We start from the raw sequence: 17,762 nt of genomic DNA on the forward strand, positions 1-17,762 counted from the left end.
TCATTGACGACTCAGGTATTCCGCTACATCACAACAACATGGCTGACTTCACATTGCACCGGGCGCCCCCTTTCCGGGCAGAGCAAATGGGATCACTGCTTCGCCCCCAAAAGCTCCTCGATGTCCGGGCCGCCATACGGGACAAAAACCTCTCCCCAGAAGAAGCAGGTCTTCCTGCCGTTGAGAAGGAGTCCATTGGAGAGATCGTCAAGACGCAGCTCTCGTTGGGCTTCAAAGCCGTCACCTCGGGCGAATACAGCCGAACACGCTTCTGGGGATTGTTCTGGGATGAGCTGGAAGGCACCAAGCGCCTACAGGATGCCGAGGCGAGCATGTTTCGCCTGTATCACCCCGATGTGGTCTCTTTGATCGAGAAGGATCGAAAAGTCATGCCTGGGGACAGTGTGATTGCTGGTGCCAAGATCAGACATGCCGGCACAGAGTCAAATCTCCACGAGCTGCGGCTGGTACAGGCTTTTGTCCCGAAGGAAGATTGGGGCAATATCAAGCTCACCATGATTACACCGTCTGTAAGTCTTCCAGCACATACCCGGTGACGTGGTTCGCTCCCAGGTTGTCATAACTGATCATCCCAACCCTGAAGTGGTTCCACATGCGGTACAAACAAGGACGCGCATACACGCCGGAAGCATACAAGAACGATGCCGAGTACTTCAAGGACGTTGCGGCGGCCTATTCAAAAGAGCTTGAGGTTCTCTATGAAGCTGGTCTGAGAAATGTCCAATTCGACGACCCGAATCTGGCATGTAAGTATCCTCTGCGTGTGTCGTACTTGCCAACATAAACCACTGATCATGGTGTGCCAAAAAGACTTTTGCTCTAAGCAATTCCGAGATGGCTGGGCACAGGATTCCGACAACATCGGCTCCGTCGATGACCTTCTTGACGCCTACATCAATCTCTATAACGACTCGATATGCAAGTGTCCACCCGATATGCACACCGGTGTCCACTTGTGCCGGGGAAATTTTATCGGCGGGCGGCATTTTGCAGAGGGAGCGTACGACATCATAGCCAGCAAACTGTTCCAAAATCTCAATGTCAACACCTTCTACCTGGAATACGACACTGAACGGGCGGGTGGATTTGAACCCCTGAAACACCTGCCGAAGAACAAGAACGTGATCATCGGTTGCATCAGTACGAAGCTGAGGAAATTGGAAGACAAGGAAGAAATGAAACAAAGAATTTATAAGGCGGCGGAGTACGTCGCCGAGGGATCGAATCAATCGAGGGAAGAAGCTCTCAAGAGAATTGGAATCTCTCCCCAGTGCGGGTTCAGCACTCATGAGAGCGGGTACCCCTTGAGCCAAGAGGATCAAGAGAACAAGTTGAAGTTGATCAGGCAAATCGCAGATGAGATCTGGGGGGAGCCGTGAGGCGGTCTGGTCTCGTGTGTGCGGGTGTGGAGGGGAGCCTTTTCCTTGACGTGCGCTTGATATACATACATACTTGGGTTGCTGACGGGAGCATTTTGTTGTCACCAGAGCATTTCAACATTCTGGGTTAGACAAAAAGGTCCAGCAGGTTCAACACGGATATACCAAAAGGAAGAGCATGAAGATTACGGAGAACACGAGGGTGGCATACCTGGCGAGCTGGTTTCAAGAGCAGCTAAATAACAAGGCTGACTGAATGGGGTGCCACGATACTTTCCACACCGAGGGAGAGTTTTGGCGTCGACCTGATCGCTCCGTCATTGTACCGAAAAGGCGGTCCCGTTCCGCTCGATCGGCTTCCAACGGTCTTTGGTCTTTCTATCACCCATCGCGACAGCTAATAAGCAATAAGCCATGTGCCTTCCAACCCCCACAACCCCCACAAACTCCAGAGTCCCCAGGTTCGTGGAGGCCAATAGAAGGTCGTGCCGGAGATGTCTGCCAGGAACATGCCCCTCCTGCAGCAGGACGGCGAGTGCCCGGTGAAGACGCCGTTGCTTGCCCTTCCCTGTGCAGCAGCAGCAACAAGTCTCCTGTGTCTCGTGGTCGCCTGACCTGCCGCAAGCTATGCCCAGTTGACGCTTGCTACTTTCAATCCTGGAGGCAGTAGGCGCATTTTACGCCTCCTGAGCGTGCCAATAGGTTCTTGGCTTCGCTTTACGTTCGACCGAGCATGATGCATGGCTTCTGTTTCCTCCACACCTTCGGCGAATGGGCAAGAAATGATAGACAGATTCCGTCGGCGTGGGAGCCGACGGCAAATGATCGATGCAGAGAGTGAGAATGCTGATCATTTCTAAATGTCGTGGGTATTCCCCCTTGATCTTTGCCCAGCATCGTGTGCTGGATCTTTTCACTTCTATCCTCCTGGGTGTATCGCCGTTTCGTTGACTGAATTCCTCAACTGTGGCCCAACATGACGGGGACAATGTGGTATACGCTCGGGATTTCGTCCTTTGCAGCTATTGGCACGTTTGTGTTTGTATGCCTCGTCCGCGCCCTGATTGCGATCGACCAACCACTGACTATGGGCGCGAATAGGGCTTTGATACCGGCATTGCTACGACGAGTGAGTGGGAAATGGTGCGATATTACACAAAGTTACTAAGTCAGGCTATCAGCAATCGCACACCAAAGCTGGATAGACTACATGGACAAACCATCCAAGGGACTCACCGGGGCCGTATGTTGCGCTTTAACAAGTCCTTTTGCCCGTGACAAAGCTCCTAAATCGTGACAGGTGGTTTCTGTATACATCGCTGGCGAGGCAGGCGGAGCTTTGACCCAAACTTTCATCGGTGACGCTCTCGGTCGAATTCGCTTCTTGCAGTTGATGTCCGTGATTGTCACCATCGGCACCATTATTCAGACTGCTTCTCAAAGCATTGGCATGTTCCTGGCTGGTCGTGTGCTGGCTGGATATGCTGTCGGGTGAGTATCATGCAATACTGACGACCGTTGTCCCGCCCTTTCTCAGAACCAAAACTGACCAGCAATGAAGAGGGATGGTTGCAACAGTTCCCATCTATTTATCCGAAATCGCTGCTCCCAACGTCCGCGGCCTGATTGGGGGTATCTCAGGATGTGGGATATCCCTCGGGACAATGGCCTCCAACTGGGTCGGATTTGCATGCAGCTATGCTCCATACGGCCCTGTTCAATGGCGACTTCCACTGGGCATTCAGATTCCTTTCGGCATTCTACTGTTCATCGGTCTAGCGACCTTTATGCCAAACTCTCCCCGTCAATTGATCCGCAACGGCAAGATAGACGAAGCACGCCGCGAGTTCATGAGGATCAGGAAAGATCTCACGAACCACGAAGTGCACGAGGAGTTTGTACTCATGCGGCGCCAGATCGAGTTCGAACAACAGAGAGAGGTCAAGAGTCTGCAGGAGGTCTTTAAGCTGTTCAGACACAGAGCTCTTACGTATGGTCAACTCTCCTTGCCATCTGCTGTTGACGACCCAGAACGATGCTGACCGCTTCCACACAGATCGATAGCAGTGCAGACCATGACCAGTCTCACTGGTGTCAATGTCATTCAGGTACGCTTTTCCTCTCCGCGCCAGACCGCCACGAACGTGGGCCATCGTTAGGCTAACCATATTCCCTACAATAGTACTACCAAAGTAAGACCATTCCTGCTTCCAGTCTCCCTTCTTTACCTCTTCTTTCAAGGAGAACCGAAAAAGCATCCTCCGATTACGCTTAGCTAACACGCGTGGCCATTCCCAGCAATCCTGTTCAAATCCCTCGGAATCAACAGCCACATGATACTGGCCCTCGCCTCCATATACGGCACACTCGCATTTAGCTCAAATGTTCTCACTACGATCTTCATGACCGATCGATGGGGTCGTCGAAAGTACAGTCCACACCTTGTCCCCGCTTTTTACAAATGTCCAACCAGTCATGTCCTGATTTGAAGCCCTTCTATGAGTCCCTTGTTCTCTTCACCACTCCTGTTACCTGCTTGATTACTGATTACCCTTACAAAATCCCTGCCTTTGCAAAATCTTCAACCCTGTTTTACCGGGCACTAAACTTTGCTCACACAGGATGATGCTTGCCGGGCTCTCGGGCATCGTGTTGATCGAGATATACACGGCCGTCATGCAGCGCGAGTTTCAAAACACAACCAACAAGGTCGGCAAGGGCTTTGCTATTCTGGGCATCTACTTGTTTGTGGTGACCTACTGTAGGTGGCTTTTGAGTTGCCCGTCGTCGCACACCCCGTTCTTTTCAGTCCCCCTTCGTCTTTCCCATGCTGACAACACTCAAAGATGGCCTACTCAATTCCACGACTTGGCTGTACGGATCAGAGGTGCTTCCTGTTGCTCTACGGTCGAAAGTGATGGGTCTAGCGGCCGCGTCGCACTTCATCGTCAATGTCGGGAGTAAGTATTAATTTCCACCACATGAAAAAAGGAGCTTCCGTGGCCTGAAGCTCGCAAATCAACCCTCTTCGCACCCATCGCGGATGCCGGCGAAATTTGTATAAGGGAGAGAATGAATTGAACAGAATAGCTAACCACGCTTTCTTCAACTCTCTACAGTCACCGAGGCCGGACCATCGGCGTTCGCCAATATCAAAGAGGTGAGTTGTCGACCTCTTCTGTCAAGGGAATCCACCCCTTCCACCGAGACCCCTTCTTTTTTCTTCAACCCTTTATCTTTTGGTTCTAGACTAATCTATCCGTCTGTCCGAGCCAGAACTACTACTACGTCTTCGTCGGATGCTCCTTCTTCTTCCTTGTCGTGGCCTACTTTTACTTCCCGTAAGTCCTCCAATTCCACCGCCCTCAGCTACTAAAGAAGACAATTCGGGGGTCTCGGCTCCAACCCCTGCCCTCGTCCCTTCTATCCGCTGGCCACGTCTCGCTGACCTAGTCTCCCCATGCTTCCCAGAGAAACAAAGAAGAAGACTCTCGAAGAGATCGCCGCCGCCTTTGGTGACAAGGTCGTCTTGCTGACCGAGACCGATCTCGCGGTCGAGAATGCGGTCATGGAGGACAAGGGCGGCGCGGTGCAGGTGGAGAGCACCTCAACAGAGCCATCCAAGGTCTGATATATCCACCCTTGCTACGCTTTGGAGAACACGGACGCAAGACATTACTTCAAGGGGAGGGGAGCCGTTATTGGTATGGATGGGAAGTAGTTAGTCACTCACGTGCTCGATTTGGGTTACGTGTCTGAAGAAGCCAAGGGACTGATCTGAAGGGGACAATAAGGGTTCATGCAAATTGCAAGCTAGGCGTATCCCCTGAGCAGATATGTCCTTCACGCTCTTTCGGCCGATTGTCGACCACCTTTGCCATCTCATCATTCCGTCCATGCTTGTAGAGACCCTCCGGATGGGCCAATGGTTGTCAGATCTGGCTAGCGTACTTCCTGACCCAGTAAGACACTCCACCTCCAACAGCCCTTTTGGGGATAGTAGGATACGACAACTATTCCCCGACTTGTATTCAGCGGACTCCCGACCGCCATTCTTCGACATCATCATCGATTTGCATTTGGTGTACCGCACGGTCTCTGCTCGCGTCAAGGATGCTGGCGTTATTATTCGCAACGTTCAACGGATGGGTGAGGCTGATCTCGAAGCTGAGGAGGGATGAAAATCTCTGCCGTGTCTTCTCATATAATATATACTATTCGCCTTGAATTGCTGTGTCCAACCCACCTGCGGTCCGGGGCTGGCACGTGCTCGCGCCCGGTGCGCCGTCGTCTTCTTGCAAAAGCGACCGCCTTTGATATGCTGTTCTTATTCGATTTTCGGCGCTTTCTTCTCCTGTTGCCTCTGTCTTTCGGCGGTGAGAGGCGCTGCCCTGAGCCTTAGCGAGCGTCGACAATTGATATCCCATTTATTGTTTATACTTCTGGAGGCATTCCAGGAAGAGGTGACAGATGCCAAGGACAATCAGCCCTCAAAGGAGCGGACAACTGTGGCAGGCACGGCCTGGCCACTGCAGTGGCTAGCCAGAGGCTAACGCCTTCGAACCTCGGTGCCTTTAGAGAGGCGAGCGCTGGTCGCGTCTTTAGTTAGTCTGAGGCAAGAATTTCGAGAAATCCTTTGTGTGTGTCCCCACAGATACAACAACGCCTTTCGACGAGCGCACCTATAGGAAGGCTATTAAGGCGTTAGGTACTCAACTCGTTGGGGTACCGGAACCTCTTCCACGCTAGATCCGACCTCTTCCTTGGCGTTAATACTGCTCGCTAGGTCTCATATAAATATAAGGAATCTATCACTACCTTCGATATGGTCTTGAAATCTCTGGTCAACAAGGACCTGGAGTCTTGTCGAACCAGATTTAAAGAGGCGAGGGAACATCTACAAGCCCACAATGAGGACGATGGGGCCGGAGAGTAGCAAAGCGGCGGACTATAGTTCGAAACAAGCTGGGGGGTATCTGAAAAGGGCGCCTCCCTTGATGCCAGAATTTTATTGGCTCATTATTGGCATGAGAGTGGCCGGAAATTACAACTCGAGCTGAGTCTGTGTAGGGAACAGCGGAACGTCTCTGAGTTTCGCAACTTGATGAGGGCGGCGTTCGTGTGCGAAACTCCCATGACGACGGGATGTGCCACATTTTCGTGCCCGTCATTGGGGACCCCTTGAGGGTGAGGACGGAATGTACTAATCCGGCAGGCATAATCAGTGTATCTCCTTCTTTCAGAAGTGCCGCCATGGGCTGCTGTGGTGGGGACCAACTCTGCTCTCTATCGTTGACCCAAGACTTCGTCTCGGCATCACTCATGCCAGGCCACATAAGCCACAGTTTCTCGGCCACAGTCATGAACTCGTCGCCAACTCCATATTTCAGAATGTTGTACGGACTTGGTCTTAGCGTGCTAGGCATGTGGTGCCGACGTGCTCTGTCCTTCAACTACCTATACAGTTAGCTGAGTCTAACTCACAGCTCACTTCATCTTCACCGTCGAGTAACCATTTGGCTTGACTACCTCACATAGGGCGAGTGTTGCACATACGTTGTGCGGATTTTGAAATCTGGAAGGAAGCATCTGCCTGGGGTTTCCCGTTGCTATATGGAAACTGTGACTTTCGCTTTTGGCGGATGAACATGAGACCATACAAAAGGTTGACATATTGGCCATTGAGGGCTCTCCAACACAGGAGCCGATGTCTTTCACCTGGTCGCTCGGTGCCTTCAGAAGATCGCAATCTCGATATCCGTCAAACTACAACGGCCCCATGCCATTCCGCGAGGGTTTATTGCTCTGCCTTGTTGGGTATGCCTGTCATCTGCTCCGCCAACACATCCGCCGCCAGCGCGGGTCTGTCCTTAACCGACTTCCCGGCTGTAGTGCCAGCATCGACTGGCATGATTAAGCCAGTAATCCATTTGGCCTCCTTGCTGCACAAGAACAAAATGGCTGGGGAGAAACCGTCAGCATCAGAACATCACAGATCTCAGAAGAAGGAAAGTAATACCGTATCCCACATCCCATCCAGTGCCCTCTTGTTTCAACATGTTTTGGTTTATCCTTGCCTGCCTCAAGTCTCCGGAGACACCGCGGCTCCTCACCATCTTTTTTTTTACCGGCGAGTTAGTATCGTCGCTGGGACTGGGGTTCTGAAAGAGAAGATCTCGGAAAAAAGCAAGAGATCATCTGAAAAAACTAGGCGGAAGTGTACCAGGGACAAGAATTGAATGTGGGCAAAGCGGAAACTTACTGGAGTGTAGACCATGCCGGGACACACACAATTAACCCTGATGTTCTCGGTCCCATGCTGCGCGGCCATCGCCCTCGTCATTTGAATGACCGCTCCCTTGCTCGTTGGGTACAACAAGCTTGGATTACCACCTTGCAAACCGGAAACCGAGGAAATATTGACGATGGCGCCACGGCCGTTCTTACGCATCTCAGGGATCGCGTGGCGCGCCATCAGGACCATACTTTTGACATTGATGCGCATGTCACGATCCCAAGCCGCAAGGTCCACTGTCGTGGCGTCTCCCATGGCTCCGCCCACGCCAACGACGTTGACGAGGATGGTTACGGTGCCAAACAGCTCGACTGTCTTGGCCACTGCGTTTTTGCATGATGACTCGTCTGTGACGTCCGTGGGGATGACCTCCGAGATGCCACCCTCCGCATCGATCATGCGCTTAGTGTCCTCGGCCCAAGAGGCGTTGATGTCCAGGAGGGCGACCTTGGCGCCTTGCCGGGCGAGAAGAATGGCTGTCGCACGCCCGTTTCCAATTTCGCCTATACAGGTAATCAGTCTACGGTAATGAAAGGAGACTGAGGCTGGGTAAGTGGCCTTACCAGGCATGCGAGAGCCCGCGCCAGAGACGATGGCGACTTCACCGTCAAAGCGGAAGGGCGGCGGGGGTGTGTTCGAAGCCATTGTTCTTTCCAGACTCAGTCCTTCTCAGGTGTTGATGTTAAGACCGATATCAAGCGTGTTGTTCAGCCGGTACTCTCGTGGCAGCAATCGCAATAAACCCTCAAGCTACCCACTTGCCTCTTTGTGTGAGCTCTTGGAACCTCCGACATTCTCGACATCATCACAGCACATAACTGAGTATTATATGTGGCCCTGAAGCCTCATACTCGGTTACGGTCGATGTCCGGTTTGGGGGCGGGGAGTGGGAGTGGGGGGAGGAGAGTGGGGGGTTGGCCTGGTCCTGCGAAAGCTTGTACAAGGTACCTAGCACCGTGCCTAGGTACTTTTGACGGAGTTCTTGTGCCTCTGATTGGATTACCGGCTTTTTAACCGGCTTGGAGAAGATCATGCCGTTGGAGAAGGGGGTGAGACAGCCATCCGAGGCTTGAAATAGCAGTCGGAAGAATTGCGTGATTCGGCAATCGCACAAGAAGCACACCCTTGAGGTGAGAGAGGGGAAGACGGCTACCGTGAACACTGTCCTTTGCCAAAGGACACGAGAGACCTTTACTCGGCATAAACAGAGTGCTCATGGCGGATAAGGAAGGCTATCTCGCAAAGCCGTCAGGCGAGTGCTGCTTAACGGGCTCTCTTCACGAGGGGGAACCCAGAGGCCGCACCGAGACAGTTGCCGGCATTGAGACATACATCTCAACTCCTCAGGGCAAGAACAACGGTAACATCGTGCTCTATTTCCCTGACGTATGGGGATTCTTTAACAATGGATTCCTGGTTATGGATGGATTTGCAGATGCTGGCTACACGTGTATAGGGTTGGATTACTTCCGAGGAGTGAGTGTACCCTTGCTTGCATGGCATTGTGGTCCTCTATTGCTGATACGAACTCGCAGGACCCGGTGTGGAAGCACCGCAAGGGCCGCGATGACCCTGCTCCAGGGTTTGATTATGAGGCGTGGAAGAAGAAGCACATCGCATACGCCGATGAGGTGGTGCCGGGTTGGGTCGAGGCCGTCAAGGCTCAGTTTGGCTCACCGACGACAAAATATGCGTGCGTGGGGTATGTTTGTCTCTGGTGGTACTAGAACGATCCGGTTCAGCTCTGACCGCAGTGCCAGGTACTGTTTTGGGGCCCCGTATGTGTGCAACGAGTTGGCCAGAGACATCTGCACTGCAGGCGCGTTTGCGCACCCTGCGTTCTTGAAGGAATCCCATTTCCGGCAGCTCAAAAGTAAGAGGACTTGAGCTTCTTTCGCGAACTGGGATCGACTGACAATCCTCTTGAAGAACCTCTGTTTCTGTCTTGCGCCGAGACTGACCACACATTCGGGACTGACGCACGCAACGATGCCATCAAGATCCTCCAGGAAGAGAAGAAACCGTACAATTTGCAGCTGTTCTCTGGGGTGGAACATGGGTTTGCGCTTCGCTGTAACTTGGACAATCCCTATGAACGTACGTTAACCATGCAACTTTAGGGGAGGTGTTGAGCTTCCGATTTGGACTTAGCTGACCAATTGACAGGCTATGCTAAGGAAGAGAGCTTGAGAGCTATTGCCCAGTGGTTTGATTTCTGGCTGACACAGTAAGAGCAACTCATGACGGGACTAGCGGGCTGGAATATAGCAGTCAACGGTGCACAAGCCTACCCTTGTTCATCTGCGAGTGTCTGTTCTGTATGCAATGCCTTCCTGCCATCCATTTTGCACCTCAGCTTTTCCTTTTTGTTCCAGGAAGCGTATGAATTTCGTGACACAAGGATGGACGGGTGAATGTTTGGCAGGCAGAGATCCTTGTTCTGTCCACTGATGTTCGACCGCAACAGACTCTCTGGCGAAGTCGCGAGGCGTCTTCAATCCTTGACATTTGGCTCTTGGTCGAGGCAAGCTTCATTCGATTGAAGAAGTATTTCCACAGCTTAATAGCTCTGCTTCTTTGCTGTCAGCATTTACCCGCAGACAGAAGGAATGGGAGCCCAACCCCCTGCTGACCGAGCAGAGATCCTGTGCTCCTGCGCTCTCGGTGTTTAAGCTCTCAAACCTCACAATGAACACATGGCGTCATTCTGCGGCTCTTCAAAGGGTCGAATGCTCTGATCGTCAGGGGCTGCAGAGCTATTTTGGGTCTCTCCAACGACTACTGGAAGTGCGAACCATCTGCGTCGGTATACTGCTCCCTCCGAGTCTCACGAGCAACGCTTGGGCCGTATGGTGGACTGGCCACTGTATATTCCTTGCTTGTGTGAACTAAGCATCTGTGGGATCCGAGTTGATAGACTTTCACCCTTCCCCTTGCAGCCCTACTGCGCCTCCATAGACCCCGATAGGCTGTGATCCGCACCAATCGGATGCTCAGCGCACCCGAGCCCCTGAGCGCCAAGCCTCTTCCTCGACCCCCTGATGCAGTGTTCCACCAGTTCCCGCTGTCTTGGTTCCCCCCAGACTCCGGAGTCGTTTCACCGTGGACACAATGCAGAACATGAAAGTTTCGGTAAATGTGTATATGCTCCAAGAACTTCCAAGCTCCCTCAAACACTCCATGGGCGGCTTGCACCAAACGCAAAGCCATGGAGAGACTTTCGCCAATGCTTGCAAACATGGCATTGCTGCTCTTTTACTGGCCACTAGGGCAGTGATGATCGCTGAGGCTGAAGCACGACATGTCGCAGACGCTGCATGCCGTTGGTATTCCGCTGCCGACATGACAGAGCTGGAACGGCTAGCATTCTCATCGTGGTCAAGTATGGTGGGATATAAAGGGCTGTTCTCCTCGTTACGGTCTGTTGTGTCTTGTAGCTTTGCCCATTCTCGAAACCACTACGCTTTCCGAGTATCGTTATTCGTGTCTAGCCAGACGCTACATCTTTTGCCCTGTCTCTGACCTCAAAAATGACATCTACACCCTTCGAGGTCCGAGGTCCTCTCCCGCCACCATCTTCAAATTACTACAAACCGCCTTCTCCTCATAGTGTGCCCTACTCACAATCCTACGAGCCCTCTCATCCGGCGTTCTCGCAGCACTCATACGAGGCCCAGTTCTACATGGACGAGAAGACCAAATACATACCACCCCCGAGGTTACACACGGCGCCTCCGCCGTCGTTCCAAGACGCAACCATGGTGTCCATCCCGGCCGACATGTTCGACCGGATGTTCTTGCAGGCGCAGAGCCAACAAGAGCCCGCCGGGGCCGGCAGGAAAAGCGCAAAGCAGCAGATATTTGGCAATCCAACGCCACTGTCTGTTGTTGGATTCTTGCTTTGTCTGAGCCCGCTGAGCTGTGACCTGATGGGCTGGCGAGGCGCGGGTGGAAATGGAGCGGCGTCAGTGTACGTATTGCATATTCGCACCCCTATACCCAATACCGTGATCAACAAAAGAAGAAGTCTGACGACGCTATCCTGTACCAGCGGAGCGTATTTCTTCCTCGGCGGCGTGCTCATGCTCCTGGGCGGCTTCCTCGAATGGGTCGCGGGCAACACGTTCCCCTTCGTCGTGTTTGCCTCCTTTGGCGGCTTCTGGTTCTCCTACGGCGCCACGCTGCTCCCCTTCTTCAACGCCTTCGGCGCATACTCGCCGGACCCGAAAGACCTGACGGCGGGGCTGGAGAGTCAAGGCTTCAACGCCTCGTTCGGGTTCTTCATGATCTTCATGGCCGTGCTGTGTCTCATTTACCTCGTCTGCGCTCTGCGGACGAACTTGGTCTTTGTGGTCATGTTTGCGGGCCTGTTCTGGGGGTTTACGCTGCTGACCACGACGTTCTGGCTGCTGGCCGACGGAGGCAGCGGCGCAGGTATCACTCTGTATATCGGCGGCGCAAGCTTTGGCGTGAGCTGCGTGGCCGGCTGGTACCTGCTCCTGGCGTTGCTGTTGGGCTCGGTGGAGTTCCCCATCACGCTACCGCTGGTAGATCTGAGTGGATGGCTTCAGTGGAGGACATGAGAGCCACTAAACAAGCTCCTTGACGGTCTGCTCAGGCTGGGAGTCTCTGCTAGCAAATTCGCTGTAGCTACATGATGAATACGCATTTTCTTTCCAGGTTTATGAGTTATATATACAGCTTCTGTATCTGTTTCATTCGCTCGCTCTTGGTCCTCACCGCCGGTGCTTCTGATCAACAGGTAGACGTCTGATCGCCGGCTCGATTTGTTTCCCTCTGGCGGCCTCTCCGTATGGTGGGTGCGGCCACGAGTGATCGTATCAAGACCCAAGCGTCTTCCAGCCAGCAATGCCGCGGTCACGACCTGCGGACAGCATGGTAACAGCAACCTAGTTCACCACGAGGCAGCCAGTTCAAATATCCCCAAGCTGTGTGATAACGGCCAAAAGTGCAAAGATCACTGTTTTTCCCATCAAGTCAGCTTTCCTACCAGGGCAAAACTCTTCTGGAAGAGAGAATTAGACTTACGTGCCGACGTTGTGATGATATAAGTGGCAATAACCCACGCGGCCTCCGCGACTGCGACGTCGTCCACGTCTCCGTGGTCCGTATACATGTACGAAAATCCCACAGCCAAGCTCAGCAGGATGGGCACCACGCCCCAGAAGACGACTTTGAAGACGGACCACCGCAGCCGCAGCTCCAGAGCCAGCGTCCCCGCCTCGGGGTTCTTGGAGCTGTTGTTGAAATGCTGGTGGATCCAGAGCATCCAGCGACCCTCGTAGTCGAGCTTGTGGGTGTTGTAGCTCCGCCAGAGTTCTGCGAGTGCGCTCTCGGTCTCGCCGTCCAGTTCCACCTCGCGGTGGTAGCCCTTGCTGGGATCGCACTGGTAGATGCTGAAGCCCGAGACTTCCTTCAGCGACAATGCCCGCCGGATGGGGTTTCGCAGGTATCTGTGAGCCTTGCGTATCTGCTGGAACAGGCCGTCGATCTGCATGACACGTCGCAAAGTCTCCTTGGGCGCGATCTCGTCGCCCATGATGCCGACGACCACGTAATAGTAATCCACGTGCCACGGGTGTGCGATGCGAGGGATCGTGTGTTTGGGTTCTTTCGGGGCCTTCTGGCCTTCCACCGCTGCCGTGGTACTACTGGCATCTTGGCTAGCAGCGTCCTGCGCCTCTTCGTCCGGGGTCTCTGTCTGCCCGCTTTTGGAGAGGCCAAATCTTTGCCGTGCCTTTGGTAGTTTGTCACGCATCCAATTCGTTTCCGACTTCCCCCAGCCCTAGTCGATGACGGGGCATAGAATCAGCAATACACACAACAAGGCATGGTCCCCACCATACAATCTCCACCACCACCGGCCACCACCGTGGGTTCCTTTGACTCACCAGGCGAACATTCTGCATTGCGACATCGAGCCCGCTCTCGGACGTTTTGTAGCTGATATCCTTGGACAGACTGAACCCGAAGAGCCGGAACGTGGACCGATACGTGTAGGACCGCCGCATGGACCTTGCACAGTCCGGGAGATCCTTCTCCTCGTTCCGCGTCCACGCGAACCACGACAGAGCGGCGGAGCCGAACCCGTCGAACTTGACCTTGGGCGGCCGCATCACCACCGGTGGCGGCTCCAGGCGGATGGATTTCGACGACTTGGACACTTGCGGGCTGAGTCTGCTGGATGCGTAATCCGGAGACGGCGCCTTGACGTCGCGGCTAGAAGGTGCCTCCTCGGCGAGGAGGTCATCTTCCGCTGGCTCATTGGTGTTGGGAGCAAAGCGCAGAGTAGGAGCAGGAGTGGCGGCTTCGGGTCGTCCGTCCTGCTGATTTCTAGCTATGTCCGTGGAACCCTCCATGATTTCAGCCATTGTCTGCTGATCTCTCGTACGCTGAATCGGCTGCACGCAAATCAAGACAGTGCTTTCTGTGATCAATCTCCAGAGTCCAGCTTCATCGGCGCTCACGGGGCTCGGCCGCCGTCCACACCTAACACTTTAGATACACAGTCGGCTCGCAATGGATACACTGCCTCCACGTTGTAGCTGGCGAAGGGAGTAGGCTATCGTCAAGATTGAAAGGATGCTGTCTTTCTTGATACGAGCAGTGTACTCGGTAAAGTCGAATCTTTGTCCGTCCTCTGTGCCCAGTGCGAGTTGGACGCCCCACCGACTAGTGTGTGACTAGCGACTCCTTCGATCGTTACTAAGCGCGTTTCGAACACGTCTAGTCGCTCGTCGGTGTTGTGTCTGGGGCCAGCGGAACGGGCCTTTTCTCTGTCCCGTAGTGGAATGAAGACCTAGGATTATGGTTCTTGCGACGAGATGTACTCGGCAGAGAGATATGATCAAAAATTATATACGGCGTAAATGGCGGCTTCATATCAAGCAGATTCGTCGTCCATGCGTTCTCGATATTAACACGAGGTAGTCCTGGTGGGTAATTAAAGGGGCTAATAGAGCGTTTGCGAGACCTTCGGCCGAGGACGCTTGGAGATGTTTTGGCCCCTCGGTCACTATTTGTGTATCTCATTCACTTATCAAGCCGTGGTGACACCCCAGAAGATTATCATTATATTTTGAGAGAGAGAGTCTCGAGCGCAAACTGCGGACCTAATCTGATCTCTTATGAAGTGGCGCCTTTTCCAAGGATACGGCGATACAGGTCCATCATCTTCAGATGACTTTTGAATTCGGACCACACTGATTTCAACTTGGCAAAGGAGCGATGTCCATCGCATGCTGGATCTCGATTAGCAAGCACCAGCCCTCTTCGGGTTGTACTTGGAGATCAGATCTCAAACACTGCGTGGTGGATTGATCTAGGCACGAACACTTCGTTACTGCAGCCTCTTAGCGGTTCCAGAACCTGCTTGGCTGCGCTGCCGCTACTCTAAATCGATATGTTTGCTGTGGCGTGTTCTCCCAGCAGCTTCAGACGCATGCATGATGTGAATGGGTCATGCCTCTGATGTTGTGTCCTTCTTGACTTCCAGCTAAGTCTACGCTTGCAGCAAAGCCCGCCTTCTGAGGCTATGTGCCTCAATGATGGTAGCGACGCGCTGATTAGTGGTTTCGAGGCGTGGTCGCCCTGGCTGACAACGTTGCATAGCAGGGCGCGAACAAGTCAATGCTGGTGGCCAGAGCTAGGAAGGGCTATACCACAGACGAGCCTGCCACGTCAACGGCAGGGCTACAAGTCGAAAATTCACGGCAACTCCAAAAGACCAATTGGATTCAGCCAGCACTGAGCGAGGGGCCCTTCAGTGAGCCTATGAAAACCACGACGGGGTCATTCGGACGCCACACAACCATATTTGAACGAAATAGCCACAGATGGGTTGGCAGCAGTCCGTTTGCCCTACAAACATGTGCGCCTCGTTTCAGGATGTTGTCCACCGGGAGTATCCAATCCAGTCACTCAGTATCGAGACAGCCTACACATTAATATGTCCTCGAAGTTTTCTCACCCGGAACCTCAATAACTAGTCCTGCACTCTAGATACCCTCCATTGACGAGGCTGCATATCCTTCGCTGCAAGAAAAGCTGATTGACATGCCAAAATGAACGCACCAGCACTCATATATTCTAGCGTCACAGCTTGCAAACCACCTACCACGACAGCAACGACGATATAGCGGACACTGGAGTTTCAGCTAACAACAGTGCTCTATTCGCTCAATAATCTCCGAGGACGCTGTTCAATCTGGAGGTATCGAGTCTGTGTTCCGTCAACATGGGCCAGAACTCCAGCCTGCCAGAGGTACCACCAACGCAGTCACAGCGGCCCGAAGAAACGATAATCAGTACTCTGAGTGCAGTCGACAAGTCCTTGAGTCAGATACCCGGTGTGATCAACACTGCAGAACGATTGGCGAATGTCGTCCAGAAAGCCATGCCCACGGTGAAGATCCTGGCGTCCCATGCCAAATATCTGGCCGGGTTTCAAGGGTATTTCATTGCAGCCGGTGCCGTGCTGCCCGCGCAGTGCATCCAGGTGTTTCAAGGACAGGCGATCATAGCCGAGCTCCGGGGCATTCGACGAGAGCTGGCGGCGCAGACGCGTCTGGACGCTCCCGAAAAGTTCGCGACTCAGGTTCACGGCTACATCGACATGATGACCAAGAGCACGAGCACCTCCACCTCCTCCACCTCCAAATCCAACAGCAGCATGAAGCAGCACCTCTACTTCGTCTACCACCCGGATACCGACTGGCACCCTTATTTCTGCAAGCTGGTGGAACGAAAACCCCTCGCGAACAACTTCTTCGGCATGGCCGAGAACCTCGACACGCTGTGTATTTGGATGCGGTACCTGCGAGCGCTGTTTACCAAGTCCGGGGAATGGGGCAAAGACCCCGTCTTCCATCTCTTAATGCCCACATATCGCCAACTCCACATCGAGGAACCCATAGCTTTCGCGCAAGCACTGCACCCTCTCTGTCTTCACGGCTTCGTCCATAATAGCAAGTGCTCCGTGGAACTGAACTTGCCTAACACCGATCCGGAGATGCTGGACGGGGTAGGGATCTGGAAGAGGCCTTCGAATTTGTTCGGGCTCTTCCAGTCCACGGAGACTCCGAGGGTTCTTGGGAATGTCCCGCTCTCCGCCGACGATACCCTTTCACCGGAAGCTGGTATTCGCAGAGTGCGGAGGAGAAGGCGTCGGCGTTGATCAGGTGAGAAGGTTTGACAGGCAGGCAGCATGCCGAACGTGGACCATCTGAAATCCAGCAAGTAGCGAGAAGAAGATACGGATGCTGCAAAAGGCCACTAATTGCTGCCATTCCAGCTTGTGTCGCGCAAGCAGAACCTGGGAAAACGCCGTTCACAACGAACCGTCAACCACTACTCGACTATTAAGCTTATACCTTCGAGATAGCCGATATTCCACGTCCAGGTCCTCCACATACCTATTCGCTAATTTTCATTACCATCACGTTCGGCAGCCTCTCTTGGGCCCTCTTCTCGGCCCGCATCTCTCGAGTCATTATTTTCATCCGTACAGCACCAGCGTCCGCCAAATTCGGCATACACCGGTTTGGGCGTGGGCGGCCTGTGGATCAGGGTGCCAAAGCCCCTTTGGACAACAATGTCTGGCACCGAATCCTGTTGCAGGCCGCCGATGGTGGTCTCCTTGGGCCGGGCCTGCCACGAAGACGACGTGACTGTTCGTGGATGGGGCCGAAACGGCAGACTGGTCACCAGCGCTGAACATTGGGTTGGTGCTCGAGGGCGAGGGGAAGTGGGAATGGGGATAGGCTGGACGTATGGTGGAGGCGGACTGGATGAGTCTGTTGTGCTTGAGTCTGGTGGGCTTGAGGTTTCAGGTTTGCCGCAGCCGTTATTGGAAGGCTGAGTCTGTGACTCTTTCAAATGGTCATTGTTCTTTTCCATTTTCCTACTGCTGTAGAATCTCGAGATCGGTTCTTGGACAGTTTCTTGGGCTGGAGATTGCTGCTGTAGAGAAATCAGGTCTATCAGAAGGTATAAAAAAAGAGCGCCTTCTTAGTCTGCACGTTTGTCGAGGAAGCTGTTAAACAGAC

General features: G+C 53.4%; 8 protein-coding genes across 8 annotated transcripts; 5 read left to right on the forward strand and 3 right to left on the reverse strand.

Annotated features, from left to right (window-relative positions):
- Positions 1-38: 38 nt before the first annotated feature.
- Z520_07107 (uncharacterized protein) lies at positions 39-1,400 on the forward strand (the record flags this gene model as incomplete). Its single annotated transcript, XM_016777606.1, has 3 exons — positions 39-530; positions 605-767; positions 832-1,400. 3 exons carry the CDS (start codon positions 39-41, stop codon positions 1,398-1,400), a joined length of 1,224 nt encoding a protein of 407 aa, XP_016631116.1.
- A 976-nt stretch (positions 1,401-2,376) lies between these two features.
- Z520_07108 (uncharacterized protein) lies at positions 2,377-5,031 on the forward strand (the record flags this gene model as incomplete). Its single annotated transcript, XM_016777607.1, has 13 exons — positions 2,377-2,442; positions 2,502-2,529; positions 2,582-2,643; positions 2,701-2,891; positions 2,962-3,390; positions 3,457-3,508; positions 3,583-3,592; positions 3,699-3,828; positions 4,022-4,161; positions 4,247-4,360; positions 4,520-4,560; positions 4,677-4,741; positions 4,872-5,031. The coding sequence occupies 13 exons, from the start codon at positions 2,377-2,379 to the stop codon at positions 5,029-5,031; spliced, it is 1,488 nt and encodes a 495-aa protein (XP_016631117.1).
- A 2,166-nt stretch (positions 5,032-7,197) lies between these two features.
- On the reverse strand, positions 7,198-8,340 carry Z520_07109 (uncharacterized protein; the record flags this gene model as incomplete). Its single annotated transcript, XM_016777608.1, has 4 exons — positions 7,198-7,361; positions 7,420-7,516; positions 7,663-8,198; positions 8,259-8,340. The coding sequence occupies 4 exons, from the start codon at positions 8,338-8,340 to the stop codon at positions 7,198-7,200; spliced, it is 879 nt and encodes a 292-aa protein (XP_016631118.1).
- Positions 8,341-8,910: 570 nt separating this feature from the next.
- Positions 8,911-9,926, forward strand: Z520_07110 (uncharacterized protein; the record flags this gene model as incomplete). The annotated part of the gene is made up of 5 exons (XM_016777609.1): positions 8,911-9,171; positions 9,231-9,397; positions 9,456-9,568; positions 9,625-9,792; positions 9,862-9,926. The coding sequence occupies 5 exons, from the start codon at positions 8,911-8,913 to the stop codon at positions 9,924-9,926; spliced, it is 774 nt and encodes a 257-aa protein (XP_016631119.1).
- A 1,299-nt stretch (positions 9,927-11,225) lies between these two features.
- On the forward strand, positions 11,226-12,278 carry Z520_07111 (uncharacterized protein; the record flags this gene model as incomplete). Its single annotated transcript, XM_016777610.1, has 1 exon — positions 11,226-12,278. The coding sequence occupies one exon, from the start codon at positions 11,226-11,228 to the stop codon at positions 12,276-12,278; it is 1,053 nt and encodes a 350-aa protein (XP_016631120.1).
- A 351-nt stretch (positions 12,279-12,629) lies between these two features.
- Z520_07112 (uncharacterized protein) lies at positions 12,630-14,087 on the reverse strand (the record flags this gene model as incomplete). The annotated part of the gene is made up of 3 exons (XM_016777611.1): positions 12,630-12,676; positions 12,745-13,501; positions 13,608-14,087. 3 exons carry the CDS (start codon positions 14,085-14,087, stop codon positions 12,630-12,632), a joined length of 1,284 nt encoding a protein of 427 aa, XP_016631121.1.
- A 1,865-nt stretch (positions 14,088-15,952) lies between these two features.
- Positions 15,953-16,891, forward strand: Z520_07113 (uncharacterized protein; the record flags this gene model as incomplete). The annotated part of the gene is made up of 1 exon (XM_016777612.1): positions 15,953-16,891. One exon carries the CDS (start codon positions 15,953-15,955, stop codon positions 16,889-16,891), a length of 939 nt encoding a protein of 312 aa, XP_016631122.1.
- Positions 16,892-17,136: 245 nt separating this feature from the next.
- Positions 17,137-17,613, reverse strand: Z520_07114 (uncharacterized protein; the record flags this gene model as incomplete). The annotated part of the gene is made up of 1 exon (XM_016777613.1): positions 17,137-17,613. The coding sequence occupies one exon, from the start codon at positions 17,611-17,613 to the stop codon at positions 17,137-17,139; it is 477 nt and encodes a 158-aa protein (XP_016631123.1).
- Between the last annotated feature and the right edge of the window lie 149 nt (positions 17,614-17,762).

This window comes from Fonsecaea multimorphosa (genome assembly GCF_000836435.1).
Source record: "Fonsecaea multimorphosa CBS 102226 unplaced genomic scaffold supercont1.14, whole genome shotgun sequence".
NCBI classification, from domain to species: Eukaryota; Fungi; Ascomycota; class Eurotiomycetes; order Chaetothyriales; family Herpotrichiellaceae; genus Fonsecaea; species Fonsecaea multimorphosa.